This window comes from Ursus maritimus, unplaced genomic scaffold (genome assembly GCF_017311325.1).
Source record: "Ursus maritimus isolate PB19 unplaced genomic scaffold, ASM1731132v1 scaffold_2, whole genome shotgun sequence".
NCBI classification, from domain to species: domain Eukaryota; kingdom Metazoa; phylum Chordata; class Mammalia; order Carnivora; family Ursidae; genus Ursus; species Ursus maritimus.
This window is the reverse complement of record NW_024424452.1, coordinates 59,565,558-59,580,515: the sequence shown is the minus strand read 5'-3', so window position 1 is coordinate 59,580,515 and position 14,958 is coordinate 59,565,558. Positions and strand designations below refer to the sequence as shown.

Here is a 14,958-nt window from a genome sequence, read left to right as displayed (position 1 = left end):
ATCTGCCTTCGGTTCAGGGCGTGATCCCGGTGTTCTGGGACTGAGACCCACATCAGGCTCCTCCACTAGGAGCCTGCTTCTTCCTCTCCCACTCCCCTGCTTGTGTTCCCTCTCTCGCTGACTGTTTCTCTCTGTCGAATAAATAAATTTTTAAAAAAAATCTAAAAAAGAAGAATTTGAAGAAGGAATAAAGAAATCTCAGGCAGAGGAAAGAAGGGCATTTCAGGCAGAAAACAATGTGTGCCAAGACCTGGGGCATGGAGCCACTTGAGAAGCTGTGCTGTCAAGGAGTATTGAGATGTCTGCTTTGATGGCAGGCCAGAAGGCCTTAGTGGAGAGTGAAGGGTATAATTTAAGAAACTATCAAAGAAAGCTGGCAAAGTAATTGAACCAGAATGAGAAGAGCCTGCTAATAGATCTGCAGCTGATTGTATAAATGTTATGGGGTTGCTGAACAGGCTTTTATAGATGGAGAAATAAAGATGGAGATCAGACTTGATTTGAGGAGGGGAAGGGGAGTTAAATTTGGATGCCTCCGTGTGCTAGCACAGTGGTAAGTACAATGCATGCAATGCTTCTTAGATTTCTTAAAATCGTTTCTAGCATTGATATAATTTACAAGTAAGAAGACAATCTGAGAGAGTGTCAGTAATGTCCCAGAGGCTGAACAACTAATTAAAATGGTGGCATCAAGATGATAACTGAAGTCTTATCCATCTTTCAGCTCCATGTTCTTTCCACCCCTTTCCACCCCAGGTAGGATGAACTGGAGCGAGGCCAGTCTGAAGGTGGGAGAACTTTCAGGAGAAAGTCGCAGTCAGGAATCCAGCTGCGAGGTGGTAAGAGCCTGCCCAAAGGCAGACTGTCTCCATGCAATTGTTTGTTTTTTTAAGAAAAATGGTGTTATCCTGGAATTACTTAAATGCTATTGTTGTTGGTTTCTTTGCAGAGATTTAAGGAGTAGAGCTGCGAGGCAATCTCTGAGGTTTAGTGACTCAGTAATGTGAGTGGGTGAGGTTTCCAACTTTACAAAAAGGTATATAGTGGCAGGTTTTTAGCTTAGGGGATGGAGTGGGTGGTGATAATGTCAGGAACATGATAGGGCACTAGAGAAAGAAGCAGGATGCTACCTGAGGAAATAAACCATTAACAAATAATCAGAAGGACTTAGCCTGGAGTATCAGAATAACATTAGCAAAAAAATGTGGATAAACCTGGTATCCTTAGTGATTTGAGAAATACCACAAGGGATTTTTAATTTTTAATACTTAAAAAAAACTGAGTGTAATACGTTGGTTCAAAAATTATCCTTTTTATGGATAAAAATTATTTGGGAATTAATAAAAAGTTAGGGCTTAGCGGAATGAAACAAGGTTTAAAACTCTTATTTAAAGAGGATTTGTTGTTGCAAAGCAGAACGGGGCTTTGGTTTAACTGGTCAGTCAACACAAGTTTAGGCAACACCTAACAACACTACACAGCTAAAATATGCCTTCCCAGACCACCCTGTCTCTTCCCTATCTGACTGATTAGCTTATTTCTTTCATAGCCATTTGTCATAATCTAGAATTATCTTGTTTATTCACTTGTTCATTATCTATTGATTCCAGTGGAATGTCAGTTCCACAGGGGCTGGAAATGTCTCTCTTTTATTCAGTGTGGTGTCCCCAGTGCTTTGCAGACAGTAGGTACTCAGCAAGTTTTTGTTGAATGAAGGATTGGAGGCAGACCGATAAGCTGGTGTGCCTGGGGAATGTGAGTTGGGGCTTGAAGAATATATAGGATACAGGTAGGATAAAATGGAGTAGGGAGCCTGTCCAGACAGGAGGTCAATGTGAGTGAAATGATGGTGGCTTTGTTTCGGGGGATAGGGAGGAGAGTAGATGGACTAAAGCAGTGATTTTATGTTAGATTGTTTGGGGAAAAATTAAAATTGTTAGGATAGGGCTACATTTCAAGGAATATCCAAAGCCAAGCAGGATTTTAAAGCCAGAAGAGATTTTAGAGATCCAGTCAACTCCTTACAGATGAACTAGTTGAGAGATGACAGTCCCCAGGTTAACCAGATGGTTAATGCTGTTGTAACCAGAATCTCATTCTGTAGACTTCCAACCCAGCGCTCTTTCTGCACTACTTGGGAAATAGGGAGGCAATGAAACTTTTTGAATGGAGCAGAATATGTAGGTAAATTGGCATTTATGAGGAATAATCTGCTTCCATGTGTAGGATGAGTTGGAAAGAGGAAATTCTAATTCCAAGAGAACAGGCAACAGACTAAGAAGAAAGGCCTACATAATGACGGTAGAGGAGTAGAAGGGAGAAGGGCAGGTAATCGATGAAGGACAAACAGGCAGAAGTAGATTAAATTGTGCTACTTCCAAAATGAGCCTTTTGTGATAAAATATTTAGCTCTTCCCCTTAGAATATTTTTGTTCAGAGACACCTGGCTGGCTCAGTCAGAAGAGCATGTAACTATTGATCTTGGGGTTGTAAGTTCAAGTCCCATGTTGGGTGTAGAAATTACTTAAAAATAAAATATTTTTTATAAAAAGAATATTTTTGTTCAGTCCCAACTAGAATACTTACATGTTTTGCTTTTAACCTTTGCAGAATGCATTTTGAGCAAGGAAGTGTTTATTTTTGTAACAGTTTGTACAAATTCAAAAGAAATGCGTGTTATTGTCTAAGTAGTTGGAATAAAAAAATCATACATTAACATAAGGCCTATGTTAAATCATATCAACAATAACTGAAGACTCATGAAATCAAAGATACAGGATTGAGAACTGCCTTTCCCAAAACTTGAAAGCTTTGAATTTTCCTGTTATTGATAATAACATGATTTCTATTTTGTATTTAAAGCTTACAAATTCCTTCACACCAATTATATCCTTTGACCCTCACCAGAACTTGAGGCTAAGTGATGAGCTGAATGAGAAAACTGTGGCTCATAGAAGTGACATTTCCACACACAAAACTTCAGGAAGTGGAGCTGCCAATCAAATTTCTAAAGCTATTCCTTGTGTTAGACTTATTTGCCCCTTTAATACTTTCCAGCCATGTTTGAATTGATAAAGACAACAATTCATGCAGTCAGGATAAAAATCACATGCGTTCTGGGTTTCATTTTGCAGTGATCCATTTTGTGACATCCCCAAGCGCTCACTGAGTCATAGACTGTCTCTTCAGTGACTTCGGAACAATATACCAATAGAAGTTCCTCTCAGCATTGTGTAATAGACACCATCGACTGACCACACAGTTTCAGCTTCTCCTTTCTAACAAAACCCTAACTTTTTTCCACTACCCGTCCCTTCCCCAGGCATGATCCCACTCCTAGACTAAAGAGTAGTATTGGCTCCTGGTGATTCTATACCCTTTACCCATAATCATTCAAAAACCTAGCATTAAGCCAATCTGTGTATGATTTCTTCTCTGGACTGATAAAAGTTGATCTAATTAGACAAGAAATAACCTTTTCCCCCTATAGTTGGAGGAGCTATCTTTTGGTGTCCATTGCTGTGAATATGATGGAAGTCACTGTGTTGACAAAACTGAAGTGTAGGGGAGGAATGAGTGAAAGGGAGTGCCAAATAACATCAGGAGCTCTGAGTGTACTAGGACTGGTATCTACCCTAGCTTTGAATTTCTGTATTTTTCATGCCAGTTTATTGGGGTTTTCTAATACTTGCAGACAAAATCATCCAAGTGCTAGATGTAAGTAAGGAAAACATACAGGGGCAATTCACCAAAGCAGGTCCCCTGATGGCAGAGATCATAGATCTTGTCCATTGCTCCATTGGGTACCTGGACGAATATTGTTGAATGCATGAAAGCAACATTCTGATTCTAATTCTAATTCTAATAATTCTGGGGGCACCTGGGTGGCTCAGTCTGTTGAATGTCTGACTCTTGATTTTGGCTCATGATCTCAGGGTTGTGGAGTTGAGCCCTCCATTGGGCTTGGAGCTCAGCGCCGAGTCTGCTTGAGATTCTCTCTCCCCCTGCTCCTCCCCCTGCTCATGCTCTCTAAAAAACATAAATAAATACAAAAACAAAATTAAAAAATAATTATAATGAGCAAAGGAGTTAGTTCTTTTGAGAAACTGGTTCACTCAAGTCAGGATTTTCGTATTAACTGAGTTAGTGGCCTTCCAGTCAACAATATTTACTGATCTTCATCATGTGTAGAAAATGATGCACAGTAGTGTTAATATGTAACTCTTAAATAAATAATATTATTATTAAACAGTGTTTGCTAGCACTGCTATAAGCATTTTGCATGTATCAATCCATTTATTTTGAAAAAAATTAAAAGAATAAAAACACCTGTAAGGGAGTCTATTACTCCTCTGTGTTCTAGATGAGAGACAGTGAAGTTAGAGCCTGGCTGGCTCAGTCAGAAGAGCATGCGACTCTTGATCTCGGGGTTGTGAGTTCAAGCCCCATTTTGGGGGTAGAGATTACTTAAAGAAATAAAAATTTACAGAAATATGTCCATGTCTGGTCACACAGCAAGTAAGAGAGGTGGGATTTGAACTGTTGCAATCTAGCTTCATTGCCTTCATATGGGAAATAGAAGACACTTTTTCTAATTAAAGGCAACATGGTGGTAAAGAATTGTGAGAATCACCAGCTATGAAATGTATTTTGGGTGTTGGAAAAAAAATAAGACAGAAAGTGTAAATTTATTTTGGTTTGTGATATATCATCTCGGACTCAGCCTTTACTACTATGTTCTCCAGTAAGGTAGCCACTGGCCATATGTGGCTACTGAACACTTGAAATGTGACTAGTGTGCGTTTGAATATGCTGTAAGTGTAAACACACATAGACTTAATAAGACTTAATCTGAAGACTTAATTTTGAAGACTTAAGAAAAAAATATATAATGTATCTCTTTAATAATTTATTATATGGATCACATGTTGCAATGATAGTACTCTTCTGAGTATACTGGGTTATATAAAATATACTGTTAAAATTAACTTCACTGGTTTCTTTTTGCATCTTTTAATGTGGCTATAAAATTAAAAATTATGTATGTGGCATATTATTTTTTTACTGGATAGCACTACTTTTCTGATTTTATCTTCAGTGTTGTTTCTGGGTTCTTTCTACATTCTCTGGATTTTAAAAAAATGATTCAAAGTTCAGAGATACTTTGTCAATATTTACATTTTCAATAGTAGATGGATTATTGACTTTTTTTTTCTAAAAATAGTTGTATGAAGACCAAAATTATTTTTGAAATCATTGTTACTAGCCATCCTACAATATTAATTATCTTACTTGCACTCTTGTGGAATGTTACAGGTTTGCTAAGCTCTGGAATCTGAAAACAGAAGTAGAAGAACTAAGATAGGGGTAGGACTTTAAGTCCTGACATTGAGGTTACCACGCTCAATGGCCACTTCTGTAAAATCACTCTGTATGAGAATGCACTGGTTTGTGCCAAATGGAGATTTAACGTCATAAACTTCCCTGAGACAGGGCAAAGGTCAACTAAGCACCACCTGCTTGTGAAAGCAAAGCTTTATATCTGGTTTTTCTCAGACTCTACCACAGGTCATGTAAACTGCATATTTTCTTAGTTTTTTCAAAATTGCAGTTTCAAAATGCACTTATTGTAGAAAATTTGTGGTTACATTCCAAAACTAAAGGCTGAGAGGATCATTTGGGATGGAAGTGGGATGGGCCTGTGAGATTGGAAATTGCCAATGCATTAAAAAAACAAAACAAAACAAAGAAACAAGCAAGAAAACCAAGTTCCTTCTCGCCCCATAGCAGACGGCAGCAAATAGTTTCTTCTCGCTTTCCTATTTGACCCTTTTCTCTTTTTCATTATTTTGACTTTGATATGACGTCTGTACACGTCTAAGATATACACCAGCTAAATAAACACACAAGCCTCACTCCTAAGGGAAGTTTCCATATAGGTCAGTGCACTTTTTAAACCATATAAATATCAGATTAACTTGGGATTCCAAAAAATCTAATGTTAGGATCTTATCCAAGATCCACATAGTTTATTTTTTTTTCCCTCTAAATTTGCAAAGCAAAAATGTGGAGCCAAAATAAAAAGCTTTCAGACTCCTGAAAAAAATTTTTTTGCGAATGAGTTTAGCAAATTTAAATGAAATCATTTGTATCACTGCTTGAATTTTTTTTCACTGCCTGCATTTTTATGGGAGAGTTTGTGAATCAATCAGTCAATGAGCTAATCAATCAATGATCAATGGGTACTGAGTCTCTTTCATGTTTGGAATCTTACCAACTACTCTGAAAATTAAGTAAAATAAGCCAAAATGGTACTGTTATTGACCATTTAGTTGGAAGATAAGACTGACACACCCTTGACAACCTTTCATGGGGTGAAACCCAATCTGAGCCTTGAGAAATGAGTCAAACTTAAGGGAAGGGAGAGCTGTTCCAAGCAAAGGGGACAATTTGATCTAGTAATGGGAGGAAAATAGTATATCTCCTAAACAATAAGAAAGTCCAGCATTGGTTGCTTCTGGTCAGTGGTGAGGAATAAGACTGGATAGGCAGAAAAAACAAGTAGTGGAGAATATTTATCCTTAGGTATTGGAGTTTACCTTGATTTGGGAGATACCAGAGAGTTCATAGATTTCCTGGCCCTAAGAGTGATGTGAGGAGACCCATGTTCAAATGGCAATGTAGTGAATGAATTAGAAGCAGGATGCAGAACCTGAGGTCTGTTCAGATCCAGTTGAGAAAATGATGACCATGGACTGTAAGCGTGGCTGTAGTAGGAGAAGGGAAGGATGTCCGGGATATCCTGAAGGAAGATTTCATAGAGCCTGATGAGTAGGCTGGTTGATTATCTTACTGAAGTCTCTCTTTAAGAAAAATAAAGTGTAGCTTTTAGTTTTGAGCTTGCGCTTCCAGCTTTTCTGTTCCTGTCCTTCTCAGTAGATGACCATTTCTTCTGCTCCTTCACATCTTCCTTGCCCAGAGAAAACCTGTGTAAATGTTTGCCAAAAAAAAAAAAAAAAAAAACTGAATCAGCAAATATACATCCTTACAAAAAGTATCTGCCTACAAAAATGTCATAGTACAATGCAAGATCTAATCTTGCTTTCCCCTAAACTTATAAACAGTTTCTCCACCCTGAATACTCCCTCCTTCATCCTTATTAAATCTGTTCATTCTTTAAATCTCATCAAAAATGCCACTTCACCTTGTTCCTTGACTGATTCTAGCTAAAGGTATTTGCTAGCTATTTCTTTTGGTAATTAATCACCAGTCATAGCCTGCCTCATGTTTTAACTTTTGCGCATTATTTCGTGTGATAGATTTTTTTTTAAGTAGGTTCCCCTCCCAGGACAGAGCCCAACATGGGGCTTGAACTCACGACCCTGAGATCAAGACCTAAGCTGAGATCAAGAGTCAGACACTGAACTGACTGAGCCACCCAGGTGCCCCTTATTTTGTGAGGTATTTAATGGGTGCCTCTTGGAGAACAATCTGTCTTACATGTCTTTATATTTATTCCCTCTATGGCATAGACTAGTGTTCTGCATAGTGTAGGTAATGTATAATCTGCTATTGTCACATTGAATTATTTATTGGGTGGCGTTGCCCTAGTTTAGGCACATGGCATTTCTTGTCTGGGCTATTAATACAGTCTCCTACCTCATCTCTCTGCCTCCAATTCATCCTTCAAATTGCTGCCCAAGTTATTTTTATACATTTTGGTTGAGATTGGTATCTGTTGCCTCAGAATAAAATCCCAACCTTTAGTATTTTAAACCTTCTATTACCTGGTCCTGGGCTACACTTCTATACCCATCCTGAGTCTTATCCTCCACACAGAGTGTTGTCTGGTCATGCTGGACGATGAGCCCAAAATGGCTAATATCGGAACTTTGGTGAATCCTGTCACCTTAAGCTGGAATGTACCTCTTACCCTGCAAGTGATTCCTTTTTTTTTTTTTTTAACCCTTCAGGTCACAGGAAATGCTCTTTTGGGCCGTTACTGTCACTTCAAGGAACTCTAAGCTACTCCTTAGCTAGAATGCCAAAAATAAACCTCATCTCCTTGCCATTGACAACAATAAGAAAACTTGTTTTCCAAAGTTATCAAAAGGCATCTAAGCCAGTATACAGAAATCTCCGTGAAGGTCGAAGCTCACTGTTTAATAGTGGCCAAGTTCTCTAGAAGTCAGACCAACTCCTTTTTTATCTGTGATTGGCCTAACACAAGAAAACAAAGTTAGAAACAGGGTAGTGCCTGGCACAGGGTGGGGCTTACCTGAAGTCCAAATGCGCAATGCACCCCCATCCGTAAGAGAATCACTGCCAGCATTGATCATTGTGGTAAAACAGACAAACGCACAAACCCTCTACCAAAGACCTATTTCCTATGAAATTTTGAGTGATCGCTTTAAGCCACGTCATTGAAACTCATCTATTGCCTCCCTATGCTCACACGACAGATAATACACAATTCTTCTATTTTTTTTTCCAGTGGGACTGCATGAAATTGTTGTATTTTGAAATGCTCCTGAGCTTAAAATATATGAAAAAATGAAATACTATCAAAATGAATAGACCAGGGATCCTAAAAGTATGAACTCTGAGAAACTGGAACATTAAGTAATATTTATTTGTGGAGGTATGTGGCTTCTAATCTTAAGTCTATTTCTGTTTGTTCCACACTAGAGAACATTGGAAAATACCACCTGAATGAAGCCTGTGCTTTTAGCAGCCCTGAAAAAGTCAAAACTCTTGTTTTTTGTTACTATAATCTGGCTTCTCCTTAGATTAAAGGCCAAAAGTTATAGAGGACATGGTGAATAAGAGGTATTTATTTTTTGCCAAAGGAAAAACTCTACAGAAATTTTCAGACATTTGAGTCAATGGGCCTTGTAAAACCTTTTACTTATTTCTTTGTGCATTGGTAGATACTTCTTGTTTCATCAAAATTTATTTATAAGAACTTTTAATACTCCTTCACTTATTTAGCAACGATTTATGCAGCTTCCACTGTGTGTCAGGCAAGGTGCTAGGGGTGGGCATTCAGCAATGAGCAGCAAAAGACACAGCCCTCAAGTTGTGCTATCCACAATCTGGGGGAGAAGTCATAGGATTATCAAATAATCATACAAATTAATGAGAACTTTATTAGTGCTCTAAATTAGAGAACCTGGTGCTATGAGAATGTCTAAAAAGAGATCTGACCTAGGTAAGGAGGTCAGGGAAAACTCCCCTAGGGAACTGACAATTGCATTGCTCTATGAATGGTGAGTAAGAGCTAAAATTGCATTCCACGCAGAGGGACTATTACGTGCAAAGGCTCTGGGGACCAGTGGGCATGCTACCTGCAGTGGGAATGGAAGTAGGTCATTGTGGCCGGCAGAGCTGGGGACACATGACAAAGGCGAGGTTGGAGTGGAAAGAAGGGTCAAACTGTGCAGGTGTTAGGCCATATTAGGGATAATGCCTTTATCCTAATTGTTTGGAAAACCTGTCAAGGGTTTATAAGCAACGAGAGACAAGATCAGGCTTGTGTTTTGAAAGGATTCCCAGAGTTAAAAAGCAGGGGACATATGGAGGTAGGGGTAAGAATGAGGGGAGTCTCAACATGCATCAGACGTTGGCATCTTTGATCAGGGTGGCCACGGAAAGTAAGCTAGAAATATATTTGACCTAAACTAAATAGGATTTGGTAATGAATTGAATATATGGCATGACTCCTGAGTTTCTCTGTTGGCCAAAACCTTTCCAGATTAAGGTATATGCAGACCTGATACATTTATTCTCTTAAGAAAGTCTCTGTCAATAACCCTTTAGAATTCATGATTCAACCACTATTTATAGAGCACCTATTCTGTAATATTCTGGTTGCTGGTGATGCAGGAGTGCAGGAGGCAGTCTTTCATAGAACTTATGCCTGTCGGTACCAGACACTTTGGCTAAAATGAAAATTAGTGGAAGCACAATGAAAACAGTATTTAAACTTAGGGGTGATGGTGGTGTCAATTTTTCTAAAAAGATTTTATTTATTTAAGAGAGAGAGAGAAAAAAAAAGAGAGAGCATGAGCAGAGGGAGAAGCAGACTCCCTGCTGAGCAGGGTGCCCAATGTGGGACTCGATCCCAGGACCCCGGAATCATGACCTGAGTTGAAGGCAGATGCTTTAACCATCTGAGCCACCCAGGTGCCTGTCGATTTTTCTTTTGGCAAATCAGAATTTTTTTTTTTTTAAGTGCTTTACAATTTCTAAAGCCCCTTACTACCTCATAGGCAGTGGGATAGGTCGGAAGGTGTACATTGAGGAACTAGGGACAATGAGGACTTGGAGGTCACAGAGCTATGAGAAATTATTACTTAGGCTCAGGTCTTGCAAATCTGAGATGAAGACTCTCATTCCTTTTCAAAATTAAGACTGTAGGAAAAAAAATAAAAAAATGGAATTAAGACTGTAATCAAGGAGGTTGGAAAAGAAGCCTCCTGGAGAAGAGTATTCCTTTTCTAAATAACTAGTTTGAAAAATAACAGATTCAAGGCCTCTCACTCTCAACTAGGAAAAAAGCACATTCCTAGATTAAGTTTAAGAAACAAGAGTGTGCTTCTTTTGCCTTCATCATTAGCTAACGTAACATTACCAGATTACTTATTGGCCAAACGAAGGCAGGAGAATCAGGAAAATTCTGATTTTTGTATTGATCATGGAGGTGAACAATTTTGAGTACACATCTTGGAAATTCATGCCCGTACGCTATGGGGGAACTTGGAACCAAGGGAAATATAAAAGGCAGGCCTTATTTGGCTTTTTTCTTCATTTGAGAAGCTGAGTTACGTGAATTATTCTGGTGCTTTGTCTCCATTATATTATTTTACTTCTTTTACTGAGCTAGTCTTTAGTGATACCCATGAAGGGTTTTAAGGTCAATGTTTTTTTGCTTTCATTAACAGTAAGCTTGATTTTTTTTTTTTACAAGGTTATATTAGGAAGTTTGATCCCAGGGTGGTTCTAAGGAGGTGGTCTGACTTCCCTTGGTCTTCATAATGTTTATTAGGTTTAAAAAAGAGGTAATTGCAAGGAAGACATCACTTCCCATTTCTGAGCACTGTCAATTCTTACTGAACAGGGACATCACCTAGGATACCTCTTCTTTACTGGAAAGAGGTTTCCCTTGTATGTGCCATATTTCCAGTTTAACAGCCCCACCCCCACCCCACAAAAAAACCCTCCATCTGAACCAGATATTCAATGACATTATTTATCAAAATAAATTTATTAAAAGTATTCAAAGACCACATCAAATTTTAGCTGCCTTCAGGACAGTTTTTGGCACTCATCATGGACAACATAGTTTCCTACACGACAGCACTCATTCCATTACACCACTTAACAATTCAAACACAGACCGTTTCAGTTTTAGTGTTACATGAGACAATAGTACTGATGATCTGTAGTCATAAGAACTTCAACACCCTTGCACACAGTAAACATTTTAATATTACTTACTCCTAAATAACTAAAACTAAAACCACTATGTGGTAACACGGACTGATTTAGGGAAAGATACACAGCCAGCTAGCTAAGGCCACATAATCCCAGACCTATTGATTTTTAAATGCTTTTGGACCAACAGTATCACATCATACCTTGGAGTCTCACGTTCCTGCCTTCCCAGTGTGAGACACACCACATGACCACTTTCTCCCTGTGCTCTAGACACAGCTACAGAAGCTGTCCCAATACAAGCTTCTTCTAGACAGTTACCAGCTTCCTGATTCACTAACTCTGAATCAATAGTTCTGAGTGATGTTTCCTGAACACCCAGGCTAAGTTCAAGGTCAGTCTTTTCGGCAGGTCACAGCCTTTCCCCTTAGGAAAAAAATGAAATGTCCTCCACTTTTGGGCTCCCTTTCTCATCTCATGTGGCATGGGGCTCTGTGGCCATCTGTGGCTTTTTACACAAGTCCTGGTAGAATTCTGACTCCAAGAAACGGGGATAAGAGTTGTTCTCCATCAAGCTGTAGACCCTTTTCTGGGCAGTTGTAAAGCAGCCACTTGTAGCTTCTTGTATATTTTGGGCAATCAGAGTTTTGGTTTGAAAGTCTATGTTTATCTGAAATTAAAAAAAAAAGTGGTTTATTTCATATTCAGAGCTAGAGATTGATACCTATTTAAATATTTGAAAACAAGAAGCAAAAACTATAATGTGTGATGAGTTTCACTAGCCAAGTCATAGAAGAAATGAAATTAATTTAATCAAAAACTAGAAATTGTTTTTAAAAACAATTTTACTCCCCGCCCCCCTTTAATTTAATTTGATGTCTTTTGTTTCATGTTGGTGCTAAGAATGTTCAAAATATGCTGCAATGAAGAACTTATTTTCCCCCCTACCTCTTTTGGAGCTTCTTTTTCTATGAAATCAGTATATATTTTCCTTGCTTTGGAGGACAGTTTTTGGGGTGACTTGGTTTTTTTGAAGTCTTCACAGGCCAGCCAGAATTCAATATTTTCTTCACAAAACTCAGATTTTAAAAAAGCCCTGAATGCAGCAAGACCATCTGGGGAAAGAGGAGGGGGAAAAAGCATACAGAATGTGAACTGGGTGACCAATTAATCCCTTAAATTTTTTCCAGAACTACCATTCTCCCACCCCTATGTTTTATTATTTCTCAATGATAGCAATTTTCTCGATTTCACTCAAATTTGTAATCCTCAGAATTTAGCTCTTTAAAGACTAAGAGGCTAATAGGCAAAATGCCTAAGTTGGCACACTGCTACAAAAAATATACTTAACTTTGCTATTAATGCAAATATTTATAGGGGAACCTAAATTCTCTGGGAACTAAACCTCCTGGAAACATTGTATACAACGGAAAACTGATTCAACCTTAAGGAAGAGCAACTGACACTACAATTTTGGCTAGTTTTTCTTCCCTATCTACAATGGCTAAACCATGCATTTCCATGGTTAAATACTAGGAAATAAAGGAGAAAAATAGGCATTCTATTTTTAGTGACTGTACAGCTGAATTCCCCTGGGGCAATCTGCTCTTCTGTTGTGTGAACACCATTCTAGACGTGTGATACTTGAAATGGATCAAATTCAACAGATTAACTTACATTTACTGGCTAGCAGCTCATCAAATGCTTCTGACCACAGTTGTGCTTCCTCAGGAGAAGGCCTGCAAAAGAAAGTCTGCACATTAGCTTGTACACATCAGAGTTCCTCTTTTTAGCACAGCAGCTAGCTATTCATATTTGCACGTACAAGATTTTCAACTTACTTGACGAAGGTTTGCTGTTTGCTTTTCTTGCCATTTTTGGGCTTCCCAGGAGAGGATGAATTTTGCAAGAAGTAGCTCAAACGGGTCTTCCAATCTTTTAATCTAAAAAAAAAAAAAAGATATTCACTGAGTGCAACATTTAAAAATTGCTACTGCAGCTGAACACATTTTTACCAAATAAAGTCACCCAGTAGCCAGAAACTAAGACAAAACAAGAACTCCTCAAGTCAGTCTTAACTCATTTTACATTTAAACCTAGCACCTATATGCTGAACGCAATTAGTTTCATCCATTCATCTGAACAGAAGTACTACTTTTATAACTGAGAGTAAGACTACCTAAAATTACTAGGGTATTTAAATGAATTCAGCTGGCATACTTCAAAAGGCAGATGCTATTTCTGGCCCACAAAAGGCAGCAGTTTTTCTGCAGTCTTAATTACAATTCTGAGACATTTCACACTTGAAACCTACAGTTTCAATACAGCCAGTCGGTATTCATTTCCCTTCTACTCTTAGAGGCTCTGGACCACACTAGAAGCCATGAGGGAGATATGTGTGTGTGTGTGTGTGTGTGTGTGTGTGTGTGTGACTGAGCCCCCCCCCCAACTACAACACTCATTTTAAGCAGATGATGCATAACAATGGTTAGTGGGTGAGATATGCAGTTCCATTAAAAAACAAAAACGATTTTAAAACGAATATAATCAGAACCAGCCAAAATACTCCTTCCAGAAGCTGTGTAAGCCAATCAAAACTTACAATGCAAGGTACCATTGTTGGGGATGCGCTTCAGCCCCAGGATTCTCGGATGTTATTTTAAATGCAGGGGACAAAAAGCCAACCCGCAATTTCTTAGGCACATCAACCACCGCCTCCATATCAAAAATTTTCTCAGTTCCTGAACTACCCGAGAGTCCTTCGCTCACGTAACAAAATCAGTACATACCACACAGATTTAACCTTACTTTGCAAATTGACCTTTTCCACATTTTTTTTTTCCTGCAAAGGCGCAGGTTACATAGTTCCCTAACATCAAAGCCGAGCCCAAAGGTATCACGTTTGCAGCAAACCCGGGAGCCAGATCAGCAGCGAGCGGCGGGAGAAAGAAGGCCGTACTCACAGGGTCCGCTTCATTTTTTCCCGCTTCTCCTCGCTCTTGGGGCTGTTGCCGGAGTTCTTGTCCATGGATCCGCAGTCGTGCTGAACAGCCAGGAACATGGCACTTTGCATTATCCTCCTTCTGCTGGCGCCGCAGCTGTTTGCGGCAGGGCGCGCGCCGCCGCATTTATTAGAGGTGTTGGGGCGGGGGCGGGACCTCACGCCGCGGTCCCGCCTCTAGAGGGCACCGATTGGTCGGTTGCCGACGGGCACGGGGGCGGGGCCAGCCCCGGCCTGCGGCAGTCACGGGCGCCGCCGAAGGGTCTCGAAGCGAGGTCCGCTGACGTGTGCGGCCTTTGCTTCGTGCGCACTCGTACCAAACGCTGCGGCTTGCGGGGTTTGGTGTGGGAGCAGACAGAGAAGCCTCGCTGCGGGCCACGGCCGGCGACCTTTGTCAATGAGTGGCGGCCCCCGATGAAGGGAGGGAGCCAAAGTTGGCTGCGCTTGCCCTCTCCTCCCCTCCCCCACGCTTACATGCTCCTAACCGCGAAGGGGAGTGCTGGTTCCCCGCCAGAGGAAAA

General features: G+C 39.7%; 1 protein-coding gene across 1 annotated transcript; it reads right to left on the bottom strand.

Annotated features, from left to right (window-relative positions):
- Nucleotides 1–11,247: 11,247 nt before the first annotated feature.
- Nucleotides 11,248–14,536, bottom strand: RGS2 (regulator of G protein signaling 2). The gene is made up of 5 exons (XM_008685659.2): nt 14,400–14,536; nt 13,278–13,379; nt 13,114–13,175; nt 12,385–12,551; nt 11,248–12,106 (listed from the first exon to the last, which is right to left on the bottom strand). The coding sequence occupies exons 1-5, from the start codon at nt 14,507–14,509 to the stop codon at nt 11,912–11,914; spliced, it is 636 nt and encodes a 211-aa protein (XP_008683881.1). The 5' UTR covers nt 14,510–14,536; the 3' UTR covers nt 11,248–11,911.
- Between the last annotated feature and the right edge of the window lie 422 nt (nt 14,537–14,958).

Coding starts and splice junctions, on each gene's coding strand:
- RGS2 (XM_008685659.2), bottom strand. CDS start 14,509: ATGCAAAGTGCCATGTTCCTGGCTGTTCAGCACGACTGCGGATCCATG. Junction 13,176..13,277: donor AAACAGCAAACCTTCGTCAA/GTAAGTTGAAAA, acceptor TTTCTTTTGCAG/GCCTTCTCCTGAGGAAGCAC. Junction 12,552..13,113: donor TGAGCTGCTAGCCAGTAAAT/GTAAGTTAATCT, acceptor CTCTTTCCCCAG/ATGGTCTTGCTGCATTCAGG.